The 18,872-nt window shown below is 40.2% G+C and overlaps 1 protein-coding gene across 1 annotated transcript in view; it reads right to left on the reverse strand.

The window, feature by feature from the left end:
- LOC124274329 (metal transporter CNNM4-like) overlaps positions 1–18,872 on the reverse strand; it is a 70,610-nt gene that overhangs the window by 18,670 nt on the left and 33,068 nt on the right. Inside the window, exon 3 of the mRNA XM_046709687.1 lies at positions 6,022–6,165. Coding sequence (XP_046565643.1) covers positions 6,022–6,165 — 144 coding nt within the window. The remainder of the gene's footprint in view (positions 1–6,021; positions 6,166–18,872) is intronic.

Below are 18,872 nucleotides of genomic sequence, written 5' to 3' on the forward strand. Positions count from 1 at the left end.
CTGGGAGAGATAGTTCTGAACATCGCATTGTCAACTTATCTATGTCCTTGGCCACAATTCTTCCAATCTAAGAGCCTGATCTAAGCATTCTGGACATTTTAGACACTCTATACAGCAGTGTTCACGAATAGCATCAGACCCTCTGATAAATTCGCCAACGGTCCAATAGAAGTCTACAAACCGCCGGCCCCAGTGTCTGACTGTATATTTCACAATGACTTTGAATGAAGTTGTTATATGTGAGATGTGACACTTGTTTGCTGTTTATAAATCTTGTGTTTGTTAATAATTTCAGTGCCAATTATAAGAAATGTTAAATCTGAAATGTGTGTTTAATTTTAGTATATGGGTCCTGTGAATTTTCAGTGGGTCAGACAGACATCTGAAACTTACAGGACCCAATGTCCTGTTACTTTGAAACACCATTCGTGAACACTGTATACACACAGTCTACTCAGTCTATGCAGTCTTAGCAGTTTACACACGCACCTAACATATTCTATGCAACCACCAAACACTTCTGCAAGACGTTCACCAAGATCAGACAAGCAAGCAAGATTCACCATTGAGATATGTGATTGTGTTTGACGGAAAGGATCATGGGTAATCAACCCTCCATCAGACCACAATGTCTGAAGCATCCAACTGCCTCATGAGCCCCACCGCCACATCCTATTACCTTGTACACACTGAACCAAGATCCTTACCATCCGCAACCAGGAATTATGGAATATTTCTATTTCAGAGAAAACAGACAAGCATGACGTGCCTAATTGTAAAAGGATTTGTATTCCCACAATGATTAAAATATTGAGCCTTTAGGAACACTCAGATGTTTGCCAGCATTTTTAGGTTCAGTGAACTTTAAACCAGGCATTTGTCAAGCGCTCAATCAATTTCTGGTAAAAACAAAGGTTTCAGTGAGCATAATTGCCAAAAACATTTCACTTATTCAAAGAAAGGCAAGCTTCAGAGATCCACACTTCCAGGTTTATATTGATCTGTGCCAGCCATCACGCTCACACTACATCAAATTGTAATTTCAGACTTAAAGGCTGAATCAGACTTCTTCAAGGAAATAAATTTAGCTAAACATTCATGAATTGAAATAATCTTTCCCCACTGAATTTTGTTTTTGCCAGGCAGGAGGGTCAAAGAGAGCTTTGTCAAGAAAAATAACATTAAATGAAGAGTTAAAAAATAGAATGAATCATTTCATTGCGGTTAAAATAAAACAAATACTTTGAACAGAAGCTCACATCTTCATATCACTTTCTTTCAGATTAATGTGAGAAGAAATTGTCTGTCCACCCAGCAGTGAATGGGTACCCGGTGGAACGAGACAGAACATGATTGTCAACCTTGACAGGCAGCTTGGGTTATAGCACACTGATCGATTGACCAGAGTAATAAAGTTAGCACGCTGAGCATACACCTTGTGTACAGAAGTTAGCATAATATAAGTACACACATTATTGTCAGACCAAATAGTCATCGACCACTTAAGAAATGGTATGGCAATGACAGTGCAAGAAACAAAACTCTGTGGTGACTCTCAGATTCAGACTCACTGGTCACGGATCCTGGTACAGTTTGTTTGTTGTTTAACAGGAGACTCAGCAAGTTCCAGCTGTCTAAAGGTGGTCAGTTAATAAGTAGGTCTGGAAAAGGCGATTCAGTGATTGACACAAAGCAATATGATCCATGTCTTCAGTGTACATTGGCATCTAAGTAACTACGTCATCGATCCTAACTGCCTGATCCATAAACTCGTCTTCAACAACCAGCATGGGTTTGGAGACCTCAGGTCATGAAGTCAAGCCTCACCATCGTCATGGAGACCTCAGGTCATGAAGTGACCAAGCCTCACTATCTGATCCAAGCCTCACCTCTCTGACTCATCATCAAACAGCATGGGTTGCGGGAGACCTCAGGTCATGAAGTGACCAAGCCTCACCATCTGATCCATGTACTCATCTTCAACAACCAGCATGGGTCAGTGGAGACTCAACAACCAGCATGGGTTTGGGAGTCAGGTGAAGTGACCAAGCCTCACCAAGCCTCACCATCTGATCCATGTACTCATCTTCAACAACCAGCATGGGTTGCGGGAGACCTCAGGTCATGAAGTGACCAAGCCTCACCATCTGATCCATGTACTCATCTTCAACAACCAGCATGGGTTGCGGGAGACCTCTCACTCATCCTCAACAACCAGCATGGGTTCGGGAGACCTCAGGTCATGCCTCACCATCTGATCCATGTACTCATCCTCAACAACCAGCATGGGTTGCGGGAGACCTCAGGTCATGAAGTGACCAAGCCTCACCATCTGATCCATGTACTCATCTTCAACAACCAGCATGGGTTGCGGGAGACCTCAGGTCATGAAGTGGCCAAGCCTCACCATCTGATCCATGTACTCATCTTCAACAACCAGCATGGGTTGCTGGAGACCTCAGGTCATGAAGTGACCAAGCCTCACCATCTGATCCATGTACTCATGGTGAGACCCAAGGTCATGAAGTGGCTCAGCCTCACCATCTGATCCATGTACTCATCTTCAACAAGCAGCATGGGTTGCTGGAGACTTCCGATCACAAGGTGACCGAGCCTAATCCTAATCCTCAGGTCATGTAGTGACCAAGCCTCACTGCCCAATCCATTAGCCACTTCCTACAACCAGCAAGGGTTGCTGGAGATGTCAGGTCCCGCGAAGAGTTGTGTGATAGAGTGAACATGAACCTCACAACTTAGCATGCTTCTGGAGGTGAGGTGAAATTGGGTTTTACATCGTGCTTGAGAATATTTCACTCATATGGCGACGTGCATGCATGTGTATGTGTATGTGCGGCTGCTTGTACTAGCCCAGACTTAAGCTGGTTTTATAGTGCTAGCCCACTGAGATACCATACCGCAGTGGAGCATGAATACCCCACTCAGACACATTATACAGACTCCGAGCCGACCAGTCGTTGTACCCATTAATGCCGAGCGCCAGGCAGGGACCAACAAGTACCATATTTTAATGTCTTTTGGTATGATGCGTTCGGGGATCGAACCCACGACCTTCCGCTCTCCGGGCGGACGCTGTAACCACTACACCACAGAGGCGGTCAAGTATGCTTCTTGAATCAGATGAAAAGTAAGTGTGTCTTCTCATTGGCAGTAGTAGTAGTTCAGGAGCACGCAGACTGCAGCAAGTTGGTCTCTACCAAATTGGTCACAAATATCATTCCAACAGAAACTGTCCAAATTCATAAATTTCTAAAGAAACAATATTTGGTTGGTAGGAAGGTCAACATGGACAGGTAGCATACTATATGCCAACAAGTTGAGACTTGAATGCAAATTGGTACTGCAGTCAGAAATATGGGAAATAGTCAAAATTACAGTTTGGCATGTTACAACTACCTGACAATTCTATTCTGGTAAATAAATGCTCAAAGATCAAAGTGTCTGTGGTTGATTTTCTGTAACCTAACATCAAAATCTCATCAATTATACCCTGAAGGCTTCAGAACATGCACTCATATGACATCAATAAAAGTCTTAGACAGTGAAACATGCCAGGGACCATATGACATTCATGGACCCCAAGAAGTTGTTCTGAAAGTCATCGGGACTTTAATGTTGCTGTTCCTCTGAAAGACATTCTTTAAACAACTGAAAGGGCATTGTTCGAGACAATCCTGACAATTCCTGTCCTGCCAAATCATCAAACTAAATATTATTTCTTGCGAATACAAGGCCTTCAAACAATTGCTCCAGTGTCTTCCCCAGCTTCTACGTTACCATCATTGGGGAAGGTCAACACCACTACACCACCTAGGAACTAGTTGTGCAAGCCAGTCTACCAGGATCACAGAGTTGATGTAGACTTGACAACAAGCCATTCTACCAGGATCAGAGGCGCGACTTGGAGACTTGACCACAAGCCAGTCTACCAGGATCACAGAGTTGATGTAGACTTGACAACAAGCCAGTCTACCAGGATCACAGAGTTGATGTAGACTTGACAACAAGCCAGTCTACCAGGATCACAGAGTTGATGTAGACTTGACAACAAGCCAGTCTACCAGGATCACAGAGTTGATGTAGACTTGAGAACAAGCCATTCTACCTCGATCAGAGAGTTGAGAACAAGCCACTCTACCAGGATCAGAGAGTTGAGAACAAGCCACTCTACCAGGATCAGAGAGTTGATGTAGACTTACGTACAGTTGACACCAAACTAATCTAACGGGTATCCTAGATCTGAGAACACGCCAGTCTACCAGTTTTATAAGAGTTACTGCAGGCCTGAAAACATGACCGTCGACCAATAACAGAGCGTTTGTATAGAGTCTAGAACAAGCTAGTCTACCAGTATCAAGACTGTCAAATGAACCGTACAGTTTGAATACAGAACAGTGGAAGAAGTGGAAGCACAAATAACCTCTCCAGACACATGTAATTGACAGCCATGATGAAAGTGACTTCCTCACCACTGCCACTGGATAATGTTTTATTAAGAAAAGTATTTTCCACACCACTTCTGCCAGGTAATGTTTAAAAGGCATGGCTTTTGTCTTTTGGCCACATTGGTTCCAATGTTATCCTAAATAGTTCAGTGAAAGGTCCTGATGTAATAATAAGGTCAGTGAAGCCTTAAAATCTTAGAGTCCATTAATGAATTCATAGCTGAGTTGATACTAGCTGTATCCTTGCTAACACTCTTGTCTGTTAAACACACTTTCCCTTGCTTGTTTAAAGCTGAATCAGCAATATGCTTGCTGTACCATGAAGTCCTGTATATGATCGAGACGGGCAAGATGATGCGCAGTGAACCAAGCTGCTTGTTCTGTAGTTGTGTAGGGGACATGGGGGAGTCCAGTGGAAAAAACATTTGTTCGTCATGCTGAAGGCCTGGGTTTGAATCCATACATGGTTCCAATATGTGAAGCCCAATTCTGGTGTACCTCGCCTTGATATTGTTGGAATATTGCTAAATGCAACACAAAACCAAATGTTTCACTAATACACTGAACTTGTGTTACATCACGAACAGCTGGAGTATCACAAATCATTTCAATCACGAACAGAATGCTGTTCCTGTTGTAATATGCATATTAACTTCATCAATTACTTGTGAAAAACACACATTCTGATGAACCTGATCTTGCTCTTACCTTAAAAGTTAGTACCCAGTGACTTTTCTGATCTTAACTTAATAAACACAGTGCATGTTGAAACACAGATAATTTTATAAAAATAGCTAAAAGCATCTGGTCAACCACGGGTTAAAATCTATTCTCCCGTGAGATTAAACAAGCCATGCAGCGGTTTAGCTGCCTTCACACTCCAGACGTCCTTAGAAGGCTTCCCTAGCCATGTAACATTGCTCAATGTCATTCAGTTCCAGGTCTGATCAATAATCAATCTTTGTCTGGTAGGAACTGATTACACTGGTTGCTTGCTCCAGATCCAAACTCAAAACACTTCCACCATGTGGTTATTATATGACCGCCCAAGCCAATGAAAATCTCACTCTATCACTCTCACAGTTTATATCAATCACTGAAGACAGAATGAACTTGTATGCCACAGTATGGAGATATGCCAAACCCTAAACTAAGAGCTGAAAAGAGCTTTCGAGATAAATATAATATTCTTTTTCAGTTTGCTTGAATGCATTGCTTTCATTAGAAAAATATTTTGCACTGCTTCCTATTACCAAATCATCTCAAAATCACAAACTGAAACAAGCAATAAAATTTGATAATATATTGAAAGCATATGTAATAATACTAGTAGCAAGGTCAATATTTATCTAAATAACTGGAAATGTTTCCTTAAGAAATCAATCTTAATATAGTCCACTTCCCCTTATTGGCAGAACTTTGTACACTCTGTTGTAATGTCCAAAACTGTAATGGCTAACAGGTTCTGTGAATAGCAGTCACTGGCAGTACGGCCTGTCATGTCAACAGACAAACATGGAGAATAAAGGAGCTCCTACAATAAAGCACTACAACTTACTGAGAATGTCAGTCTCATCAATGATCTCAGACTGGATGATCTCCTCAATGACGTCCTCCAAGGTCACGACGCCCAGAATCTGATACCAAGGGTCCACATCCCCCTCATTGCGTAGGTACTGAACAATGGCCATATGGGAGTTTCCTGTAAGACATGGAACAACATGTTCAACACACTAACTCATACATTTGTTGGGTACATGATACAATACATGATACACAAGATGATACACAAGAATATACACATGTAGCCTACAGACTTAGAGAGAAGTCCAAAACATTGATATTCTTCACTACAATTAACTCTAATTATATAATAATTTGTAGCAACCATAAAATATCTGAGTTATGTTATTGGCTTCAAACCAGACCTTCTGATCTGAGTCTGAACACCTTGTCTGCATGACCAAAGAGATTAACCTAGCCATCTGTGAAGCTTGTACAAGATTATCTGCTGTAGGGATAGCATGTGTATGTTGAGCTAATAGACGTGTATCTGTTGTAGGAATAGCATTTATATGTTGAGTTAATAGACGTGTATCGGCTGTAGGAATAGCATTTATATGTTGAGCTAATAGACTGTAGGAATGTATCTGTTGTAGGGATAGCATTTATATGTTGAGCTAATAGATGTGTATCTGTTGTAGGAATAGCATTTATATGTTGAGCTAATAGACATGTATCTGCTGTAGGAATAGCATTTATATGTTGAGCTAATAGATGTGTATCTGTTGTAGGGATAGCATTTATATGTTGAGCTAATAGACGTGTATCTGTTGTAGGAATAGCATTTATATGTTGAGCTAATAGACGTGTATCTGTTGTAGGGATAGCATTTATATGTTGAGCTAATAGACGTGTATCTGCTGTAGGAATAGCATTTATATGTTGAGCTAATAGACGTGTATCTGCTGTAGGAATAGCATTTATATGTTGAGCTAATAGACGGTATCTGTGTATCTGTTGTAGGGATAGCATTTATATGTTGAGCTAATAGACGTGTATCTCCTGTAGGAATAGCATTTGTATGTTGAGCTAATAGACGTGTATCTGCTGTAGGAATAGCATTTGTATGTTGAGCTAATAGACGTGTATCTCCTGTAGGAATAGCATTTGTATGTTGAGCTAATAGACGTGTATCTGCTGTTGTAGGAATAGCATTTATATGTTGAGCTAATAGACCTGTATCTGTTGTAGGAATAGCATTTGTATGTTGAGCTAATAGACGCTGTATCTGTTGTCTAGCATTTGTATCTTGAGATATTGACGTTGTATCTGCTGTAGGAATAGCATTTGCATGTTGAGCTAATAGACGTGTATCTACTGTAGGGATAGCATTTGCATGTTGAGCTAATAGAACTCGGGATGGCTTAGTTTATGATAAAACTTATCGAATTTGAGGTTTTGTTAAACGACAAGTGAAATACAGAAACATTTTATTTTTTTGATATAATTATTGACACAAACAAATAAGAAATTATTGCAACAATTTTATTACTCTGTTTATACTCTAAAACTTCAAAGTGATCAGCCGTTTGGCAGCCACATTCCATCTAAGGTCAAGGTCATTTGTACATCCCATGTAGAGTGTCACGTGACAGATTTGACGGGGTGTATGGTTCGTACACCCTAAATCCGCCTACATGGTTTCGCATGCTTTGGCTATTGACCAATCAGAATTCAACAAATTTATCTTAAGGGTAAACAGTGGAATTAACACCAGAGAGTCTACAAGACAGTATAGTATATATCTGGTGTGTGACTAGTTGATGAAATACTACACTGTCTGCAGAGATTTCCTCACACAGACAGTCCACAGCCCCGTTTCACAAAGCGACCGTAGCGCTAAGATGATCGTAACTCCCATACTTTAACATAGAATTATCACAATCATAGCGCGCCATGATCGCTTTGTGAAGCAGGCCTCTGCATTGTCCACTGTTTCACCAGCAGTATTGGCAATAGATTACTGCCATGCAATTAGGTGAAAGCTCCCTACTAAATAATGCCGACCAATGACTCATACGTAATGACCAGTTATATGATGAGACATTATTTATTTATCATGGCAAGTAAATACTGATTGTATTTAAAGGCTATTTATCAAGTTGAAAGATGACTATAGTAGAGAAGGCACATGATGGACAATCTGACCATGTTGTAGTTAACGATGTACGTACACATCAGCATCTGCCAATCCAAACTAGTGAAAGAGTGCCATTGTATTGTACTGAAGAATGGAGGCCCAGGAGATAAAGCAGCCCCAGAAAATTGGGATTTGGAAGAAGTGTCACACTTAATTAAAGCTTATTTCACTATTCCTCAGGTAGTTGACCTTTAATAAGACAAAGTTATTATATTTATATTTACTGAAAACTCAGGTCCAGAATTATAGCCCAGGATGCCACGCATCAATATGAACTACCGTCTTGGGATATCTATTAGTCCTTAGTACAGTCTGGTAGTCTCAAGCTAGTGAACTACCATGAATGGTAAAAGGCTTTTTGCCCAGTTCCACAGTCAGGCTGATCCACTTTAATATAAGATCCATTTTAACCTAAGCACCAGAGGGACAGAAGTTCACCTGTATTCAGAGACACAGGATAAGATGAACCAGTCTACTTCTCTCAAAACACACCAGCCAACCATAGATAATGACACAATGACCACAATGGCTGCTTTGATACTTTATAATATCGGAACAGACAGAATGAGGGACATGACTACGATATTTTACTGATCAAGTTGATGTCTTATGTGTTGTCCATATCAGAACAAGTCATTAGCATCAACTGCTATCATTCCATCCCTTCAATACAATGTTCGTATGCATATTTTGAGCAAATAACCAGAAGGATGAAGTAGTTTCTGAAGTATAAAATATTGCCAGGTTGCCATCCACTGATCCAGACACATTGAATTTATAGGGATAGAAATGCAATTTCTTCAATGTTGCCATGGGGCACCATTCAGATAATATTAGTGTGCCTTTGTGAAAATAAGTGTGCCCATACCTTTAGATAATTCAATTACAATTAATACATCACAACAATTACCGGTATGTCATTTCAGTCTATTGTTTAATTAAGAAGCAAACATGTAAATCTGTAAATGAGAGAGCTGGTTCTCCTGAACACTTCAGCTTCTTATGACAACAAGAATAGTTCACCTTCACTTGTCAATAAACAGATCGATAGGCTGCTAAAATAGATATTTAATTATTCAATAATTTGAGTTGTCAATCTTATCGTATTTTGCATTAAATGAATCATGGTGAGTATATTTTTATACTTTTATTGATGCTGCCAGGGCACATTGAAAATATTTCATCCATGCCACTTCAATATTTAGCATGCCTGATTTAGAAACAGCAGGCCCTGACTAACTCCTCACGACCTCTGACACTTAAACTGACATCTTAAATTTACAATAGGCCAGTGTTCGCGAATAGTGTCTGACCCTCTGACAAATCCGGCAGATTCGCCAACGGTCCGATAGAAGTCTACAACCCACCAGCCCCAGTGTCTGACTGTACATTTCACAATGACTTTGACTGAAGTTGTTATATGTGACATGTAACACTTGTTTGCTGTTTATTTTATCTTAATTTTTCTTATGTTTGTTAATAATTTCAATGCCAATTATAAGAAATGTTAAATCTGAAATGTGTGTTTAATTTTATTCCATGGGTCCTGTGAATTTTCAATGGGTCAGACAGACATCTTAAACTTACAGGACCCAATGTCCTGTTACTTTGAAACACCATTCGTGAACACTGATAAGCTCTAAAGACCCACACAAATATTGAAGTACAATTGCGGTCAGATCTAACTGCCACAGGCTGTTCGGCAGGTGCCTGTTTCAAACGTTGGATCATTGGACCATGGCAGTCACACTCTCCCATTTTAAATTGTAGGTTCAGACACAGCCATATAAAACAATGTAAGCTATTGAGCATTTTCATGAATGCTGTATGGAATCATAACAATGTTGCTGACACCCAATGGCTCAGCTTTGTGTTAAAGACGACTGAATATTAGGATGGATTTAGACTGGTACATGTCTAGTGTTGTAAAGACTAGGGCTGCAACGAATACACTATGTGGCGAATATGATATGTATCATGAATTTTGGGTAACGAATACGAATAATAATTCACGAATACAATATTGTAGTTAAGTGATTGATGCACTTTATAGAACGCCGATGTTGACAGTTTTGATTTGTCACAGCAATAACCAGTGATCTCATGGCACTCAAAGTTGGTATGTAATAGTTATAATCGACAATACCATGTGCGGCCTTGGCAAACTAACATGACTTGCACTACTGCAATGCTAGTACATGTTCCATTCTTGCATATCTCACTTTGGAAAGGACATAAGGGTTCAAGTAAAACATGCTCCCTTAAAAAAATCGTAAATATTCGTTAATATTCGGTTCTGGTGACCATGAATAACGAATTGAATTCATGAAGGGCTACGGTTCGATTCAGCGAATATGCGAGTGAATCGTTACAGCCTTAGTAAAGACACACATTTAGAAGGCGAATAAAAGTTCTGTATGCTAACAACATCCAAAATATGTACAATAACACCATGTATTAATGTGTGTTCTCATTTATCACACCCCAGCATCCTGTTTCACAATAGTTCCCTACCAGACATGTGACAAGATGGATATCCCTCCCCTCACATCAATATTCACCAACATTAAGTGTAGCGTATTCTTAGCTGGTGAGAATACAGTCAATTATTAACAAAACTCATATGCAAGTTTTATGACCATTTTTCAACTTCTATCTTTGACGTGATAATGACAGTAACAGCCTAAGTGGTATGTATATGATGAATGATTGCCTGGTCCACCAATTCCTGGACAGTGTTCCTTTCACATGACAGCATCACAAAATCAAATATTCTTGGCTCTTTGCCCAGTCCACAGATATCTCTAAAGAGACATAGATGCTCATACAATCTAGCTAGCTTGATCCAGCAGTTAAAGAATTTTGCAAAATGATGCAGTTAAAACCAGATACTGATCATCACAAATAGATGTACTTATTTCTCGATATTAGCTTAGCATCATTTATTGAATTTTGAAAATTATACTTTATCTTACCAAACACATATATTACTCTTGTGAAATGTGAAAGCTGGTATTGATTTGTTTCTGTTGGAGGCAACATACGAGACATGTTGCACTGATGTGTGATAACACCTCATACTGACCAGATCAGAGGCCATGGCCAATCAGAGCTGAGTGAGAACATCTTCTGATGGCAGAAAAGCCTTTGAATCCTAAAGTTAATTCTTTATGGCTACTGAAAGACTACACATGCAATTAACTCAGACAAGGCTGTTCGCTGATAGAATAGATCACCTCCAGAAGAACCACAATCAATATGCTTTAACAGGACAGATTATTTACTGAGACCTAAGGACTGTAGACAAACATATCTTTAGTTTCCAATGAAATTCTTTCACAGTAAATTTCCATTGTTTTCCTGATTCAATTATTTGGACTTTTTCCTTTAACATTTTAGCAGACTGGACAAATGGACCTATTTAATGCATTAACAGAATAAGTGGATGGATATGTACCGGTAGGTGGATACTGGATAGCTGCGTTAACAGTTCAGATAGCTAAACAGATTGAAAGATAGATGGTGTATAGATTAGGATGGACACATGGTTGCGTGATTAATATGGCTGGGTGGCTGGGTGGGTGGCTGGATGGTATGGCAGGGTGGAGGTATAGGTGGGTGGGTGGATGCGTAAGTATTGGTGCGTGGAGTCACACTGGTATTCATTCAAAAGTATTCAATTAAAGGTAGGCTCTGGGCTAGCACAAGGTGATAAGATAAACTCATGGCAACGAATAATGGAACACATGAAAGTACAAGTGTAGCCTTATTCATTTCATGGTTTCTTCACAAAGTATGCATTGCACTGTGGGTGAAATTCTAGAAATAAATACAGGAACACTTGAACTTTCATGTGTTCCCTTATTTGTTTCCATGAGTATAGATTGGTGGATTGTAAGACCCATACTGACTGAATAGATAAGTAATCAAATGGATGTGAAGGAAAGAACAGATGAATAAAAGCATAGGCAGTTGGGTTGATGGAAATAGATGGATGGCTGAATGGATGGATGGTGGACTTATTCATTCAAGAAAGCAGATAAAGCATCCTTCAGAATAAAGGAATAATGCAAAGTTTGTTTCATCATTGTCCTCAAGATGCCTGTAACTGATATGCCTGGGAACTGCATGACCTTCATTCCATGGCATACAAGGTATTTCTTGACCAGTCACACACACAAGAATTAACAGTACCAGGTGTTGGCAATCCATAAAATTGTCAGAAGATTCCATGGCTGTAAGGTTGTCTACTGGCAATCATATTTTACAGTGATATCAGACCCAGGAATAAGAGATAGACTCAAGTCACATCCAGGCATAGAAGGGATATGTGTCACGACCAAGAATAAAGGTGATCTGCAACCAGGCATATAAATGATATGGCTTGTATCAACAGAAAGCCACGCAAGCCTGGGCAATCAATACAGGCAATTATCCCCGACAGAGAGAACAAGGCCTGCCGGTCCCGCCATAACAGGCAGACAATACCTGCAGCCTTCTTAATGACTTCCCCAGTACTATAAACCATCATCAACGGCAGACGTACCAGCAGTTACCTCTAATCTGCACTCTCCTCTGTTGGTACCACAAACAGGATGCATAGCATCGGTCATTTGGGCATGCAACACTTACATAGGTAGATAGGATAGACAAGTGTTTGTACTGTACACCAATACTGCCAAACAGGTCCACATGAGAGACGATCATGTGGTACTGTAAATTTATTCTCCTCAGAAGGTCCACACGCAAGATGAGCGTGTGGCACGGTACATTTATCTGCTCAGAGAAGGTCCACATGAGAGGCGGGTGTGGCAGCACGGTACATTTATCTGCTCAGAAGGTCCCATGAGAGATGAGCATGTAGCACGGTACATTTATCTGCTTAGAGGGTCCACATGAGAGACAATCGTGTGGCTAGGTACATTTATCTGCTCAGAAGGTCCACATGAGAGATGAGCATGTAGCACGGTACATTTATCTGCTTAGAGGGTCCACATGAGAGACAATCGTGTGGCTAGGTACATTTATCTGCTCAGAAGGTCCACATGAGAGATGAGCGTGTAGCACGGTACATTTATTTGCTCAGAAGGTCCACATGAGAGACAGGTGTGTAGCACGGTACATTTATCTGCTCAGAAGGTAAACATGAGAGATGAGCGTGTGGCACGGTACATTTATCTGCTCAAAAGGTCCACATGAGAGATGAGTGTGTAGCACGGTACATTTATCTGCTCAGAAGGTCCACATGAGAGACAAGCGTGTGGCTAGGTACATTCATCTGCTCAGAAGGTCCACATGAGAGACGAGCATATAGCACGGTACATTTATCTGCTCAGAAGGTCCACATGAGAGACGGGTGTGTAGCACAGTACATTTATCTGCTCAGAAGGTCCACATGAGAGACGGGTGTGTACCACGGTACATTTATCTGCTCAGAAGGTCCACATGAGAGACGGGTGTGTGGCATGGTACATTTATCTGCTCAGAAGGTCCACATGAGAGACGGGTGTGGCACGAGATCTCGGTGTGTACCACGGTACATTTACCTGCTCAGAAGGTCCACATGAGAAACAAGTGTGGGTTTCTCTACACTGATCCTGCCAATGTTCACATAAGAGATAACAGGAAGCATATGCTTTCAAGACATCTGGACCTTCTGTCTCTAGGACCAGTTCAATGTCTTCTTGATGACAACAGATGTAACATGAATGATATAATTCTGCTCATGACAAATGAAAAAGAAAGTGTTCCACAAAGTCATAAAAAATAACACTGACTGTCCAAGCCACTGGTTTTGGGATTGTCCATGACATTTAGTGATGGAACTGTCATGTCTATAGATAGTGATAAATGAAGTGTTACCTATACTTCAAGTCATCACACTTCATGTGACGAAGCAATAGCGTGTAGCATATCTCTCTCTTAAGGGTATGCTAATTGTCAAAGAAAGCGAATATCTGCAAGGTAGTAAAGAAACTTTAAGAAGAGTGAATGAATATCATTTATGTTGTCATAAAGAAGATACGAAAATTACCATAAGAGGAGACCAGGTGATATAGAAATCTATTGTATTGAATACCCACAAGGGGAATTGATCAAAGTGAATCCCTGCTTTCTGACAACAAAGCTCTACTGAGCTGACATGGTACTGATACTCATGCCGAGGGCCTTGGAAGTAACAAGCACGTGATTGAAGCAGGAGGTCATCTTCCCCAAACTTTCCCCCTCCAGAGTGTCTGTTTATACACAGATAAATGGTGCAAGTAAGTGCAGGAAGTCAAAGGGTTCTTGACACTGTCCCTGGAACACAGCGGTTGTGCAATGGCACCTGCCGGAAATAATGGGAAAAAAATGAAGCAATCCCTGCATTGTAAGCTTGGTCACACATGTCAGTTTCCTTGTGTGAAATATGATGTACCGGGGTAAACAGATTATATTTTGCACTTCATAAGGTCATTAGTAAACCCAAACGCCTTCATTTTAACATCACAAATATCATCAAAACTATTACAACCCTCATCGGTCCATGCCAAATGCCTTTGAGTCGAGATTCTCTTGTAAACATAGGGACTACCATTAGATGAGTTGTGACAAACATAGTTTACTACACTGCGCTCGAACTTCTGTGTTAAGTCACAGAGTGCCTCTTCAAAACCCCAAAACCCATAACATTCCCCAAACTTCCGTCGTGAACGAACTCATCACAACCTCACACTACCAATATCAAATCAAACACAAACCAACCCACCTAACACAACCATAGAAAACATAACACTACCCATAGCAAACTAACACACCCAGTAAGCCTAACACAACCCATAGAACATATAACACAACCCAGAGCAAACCATAACACACAACCCATAGAAAACTAACACAACCCATATAGCAAACCTAACACACCCATATAGAAAACATAACACAACCCAGAGCAGGCCTTAAGCCACCACCATAGTAAACCTAACACAACTCCCATAGAGAAAACATAACACAACCCATATAGAAAACATAACACATCCCATAGAAAACATAACACAACCCAGAGCAAACCTAACACAACCAAGGACAGATCTCAAATAACTCAAACAAGCCCAGAAACAATCCGAAGCACACCTGACACAACCCATTGCAAGGACATAAAAACTCCATATCAAATCCAACACAATCCGGCAAAGTAAAGGTGCATCACAAAGACATACCAGATCCCACACAACACACTGAAAACCTCACATACAATGCTTATTGGATTCAACACAACCCACTAAAACCCTCATACAATCCATATCAGATTCAACACCTGACACACTCCAACACAATTCCAAAATAACAACCAAATTACATCACTACTCCAAAACTAGCAGTATAAAAGCCACCTCATTGTGTGCATCACCGACCTCAAAGGCCAGGACAGATTTGTCAACAATACCTAATGCGAGAAAAACAGATTCAAACAGGCCAACAACAGATTCACTTCGAATATAACCACCAAACAAAAGCAATAATCGCCTCAATCACGCCTGTCTCGACATATCCATGCAACCATCTACCAAGAAACATGGGCAAAACCATACACAGCTAGACGACTTTGCACACCAACAGATTACCCAAAGCCTGCGATCACTTTGAAATAACACCATTTGTTTTGATTCTTTTTCCAGCCTCCTGCATTACAGATACCAGCAAACCTGGTTGCCAGAAGATCAATGCCAGTTGTATACCCAACTCTATTACCAGTATTGACCACTGCAGAGAATTACAGGCATGTGCAATGAAGCCAATTATTTCACAGCATTTGTCTTCCAAGTAATGATTAGTTGTTGATTCCGGTTATTTTCAGAAGGTGATGATGGGATGCTGGTCTGTTCTGGTCAGGAACCAGGTGTCCCAGAGTATCCTTCCAGGATCACAATGACACTCTCAGACAGAATTCCTGTAATGTCCTCATGAACCATTTTTGTTGTCAACATATTTTTGCCCAAAACAAAAGTTTAAGTATCTTCAAGATGTTATGTGATGTTTTTCACTCAGAGAAGACATACATGGTTCCAGTTACATGGGTGTCTGCATGCCTGTTGTAAGTGAGTGAGTGAGTTGGCTTTTATGCCACTTTTAGCAATATTCCAGCAATATCATGGCGGGCACACCAGAAATGGGTTCACAGCTTTTTGTAAGAGTCAACTAACAGGATCGGGTGGTCAGCTCGCTGACTTGGTTGACACATGTCATCGTATCCCAATTGTGTAGATCGATGCTCATGATGTTGATCACTGGATTGTCTGGTCCAGACTGGATTATTTGCAGACCGCTGTCATATAGCTGGAATGTTGCTGAGTGTGACGTTAAACAAAAAACCAACCAACATGGTTGTCTGAATGACACTGGACAAAAACAATTTCCATGGATTTATATTCTTCAATTCAACATAATATAGAGGTTAAATAGTGGTTTGTATTAAGTGCTTCCATGAAGATTCATCCCTGTCATCATAATTAATCCTGCTAGGGTACACATAAAGAGCACTGATGTTGTTCTTAAAAGTATCATATGATCATGAAATTGTTGATGCCCATTAACCCATATTTCTTTAACCAAGTGAAACCTCATCTCACAGCATCACCTTCAACTGTTTAAACCTCATCTCACAGCATCACCTTCAACTGTTTAAACCTCATCTCACACCATCACCTTCAACTGTACCTCATCTCACACCATCACCTTCAACTGTTTAAACCTCATCTCACACCATCACCTTCAACTGTACCTCATCTCACAGCATCACCTTCAACTGTTTAAACCTCATCTCACACCATCACCTTCAACTGTACCTCATCTCACAGCATCACCTTCAACTGTTTAAACCTCATCTCACAGCATCACCTTCAACTGTTTAAACCTCATCTCACACCATCACCTTCAACTGTTTAAACCTCATCTCACAGCATCACCTTCAACTGTTTAAACCTCATCTCACAGCATCACCTTCAACTGTTTAAACCTCATCTCACAGCATCACCTTCAACTGTTACAACCTCATCTCACAGCATCACCTTCAACTGTTTAAACCTCATCTCACAGCATCACCTTCAACTGTTTAAACCTCATCTCACACCATCACCTTCAACTGTTTAAACCTCATCTCACAGCATCACCTTCAACTGTTTAAACCTCATCTCACACCATCACCTTCAACTGTTACAACCTCATCTCACAGCATCACCTTTCAACTGTTTGTTCATCTCACAGCATCACTCATCTCACATAACCTCATCTCACAGCATCACCTTCAACTGTTTAAACCTCATCTCACACCATCACCTTCAACTGTTTAAACCTCATCTCACACCATCACCTTCAACTGTTTAAACCTCATCTCACACCATCACCTTCAACTGTTTAAACCTCATCTCACACCATCACCTTCAACTGTACCTCATCTCACAGCATCACCTTCAACTGTTTAAACCTCATCTCACACCATCACCTTCAACTGTACCTCATCTCACACCATCACCTTCAACTGTTTAAACCTCATCTCACAGCATCACCTTTGACAGTTACAACCTCATCTATTTGCATCACCTTCAACTGTTACAACCTCATCTCACTGTTTAAACCTCAAACTGAACGTGAAACATGCAGACACTATACAGTTTTCATGTTCCTGTTCAAACTGCACTTTGTCATGAGTGATGGAGGTGAGGTATTGACGCAAGTGATAAGAGGTGCTGACAGGGTCTGATTAAGGAGACAAACAGTCTGTTTGCAAGTGTCATTGAATCTTCAGTGCCTGGAATTATGCATTTTAATTATCCTGCATCAAATGAGAAACACAAAATTTCTTTCATTCATTCAAAATTAATTTAGACTAACAAAAATAAATTCTTAAAATGGTCACATCAGCATGCAAGCTGCCCACCACTGTAACATCCATGAATAAGATTATGAAATAAAATCAGTTGCTTTTAGTAATAACTTGCAATTATAACCTTCAAAGCTCATGGACCCAGAAATGCATATTTCCTTCCTTATAGTGGTCAACATCTGGCTTTCCGTACTCCAGACACTGAACAAACCAGGCTCGTGCACTCACTCACCCCCCAACAATACAATCATCTCACTACCAACCACCCTAACAAACCTCCCAATGAACCAACCACCAAATAAACTAGGGCTGACTAAAATAATCGATAATCAGAAATATTGTAGATGGGAAAAATTATTAATGATTATCGATTTGAGAATTGTCTTATCGATAAAATTGTACATTAACTTTTGTGACAGAAAAAAGTTGTAATTTTCTCACACAATATGCAATCATGTTCAGGACGCTATTTGTTAATGATCCATGCAAAAACACATGATGTGAAACATGTTCATTTGTTTCAGACATTTTTCGAATTTTTGCTCAAAGTTATGTCTGCGATATTTATCAATAATCAATAATATTTATCAATAATCAATCGATATTTCGTTAACAATTATCAATATCACTGATCTATATCAATAGCCAGGCCTACAACCAACCACAATTAACACTTTTTCAGCCAACAGTATACAACCATGTTTCAGATTCTACAACATAGACATCACTTCTGAAGTTGGAATGTCAGCCGTACAAACAAGCCACTTGTGTGCAACCATGTACAAGAAGCTATGCCAGAGACATCACTTCTGAAGCTGAAGTCAGCCAAACCAACGCGACCCTG

Source organism: Haliotis rubra, unplaced genomic scaffold (genome assembly GCF_003918875.1).
Source record: "Haliotis rubra isolate DU_JTF1 unplaced genomic scaffold, ASM391887v1 Scf19, whole genome shotgun sequence".
NCBI classification, from domain to species: domain Eukaryota; kingdom Metazoa; phylum Mollusca; class Gastropoda; order Lepetellida; family Haliotidae; genus Haliotis; species Haliotis rubra.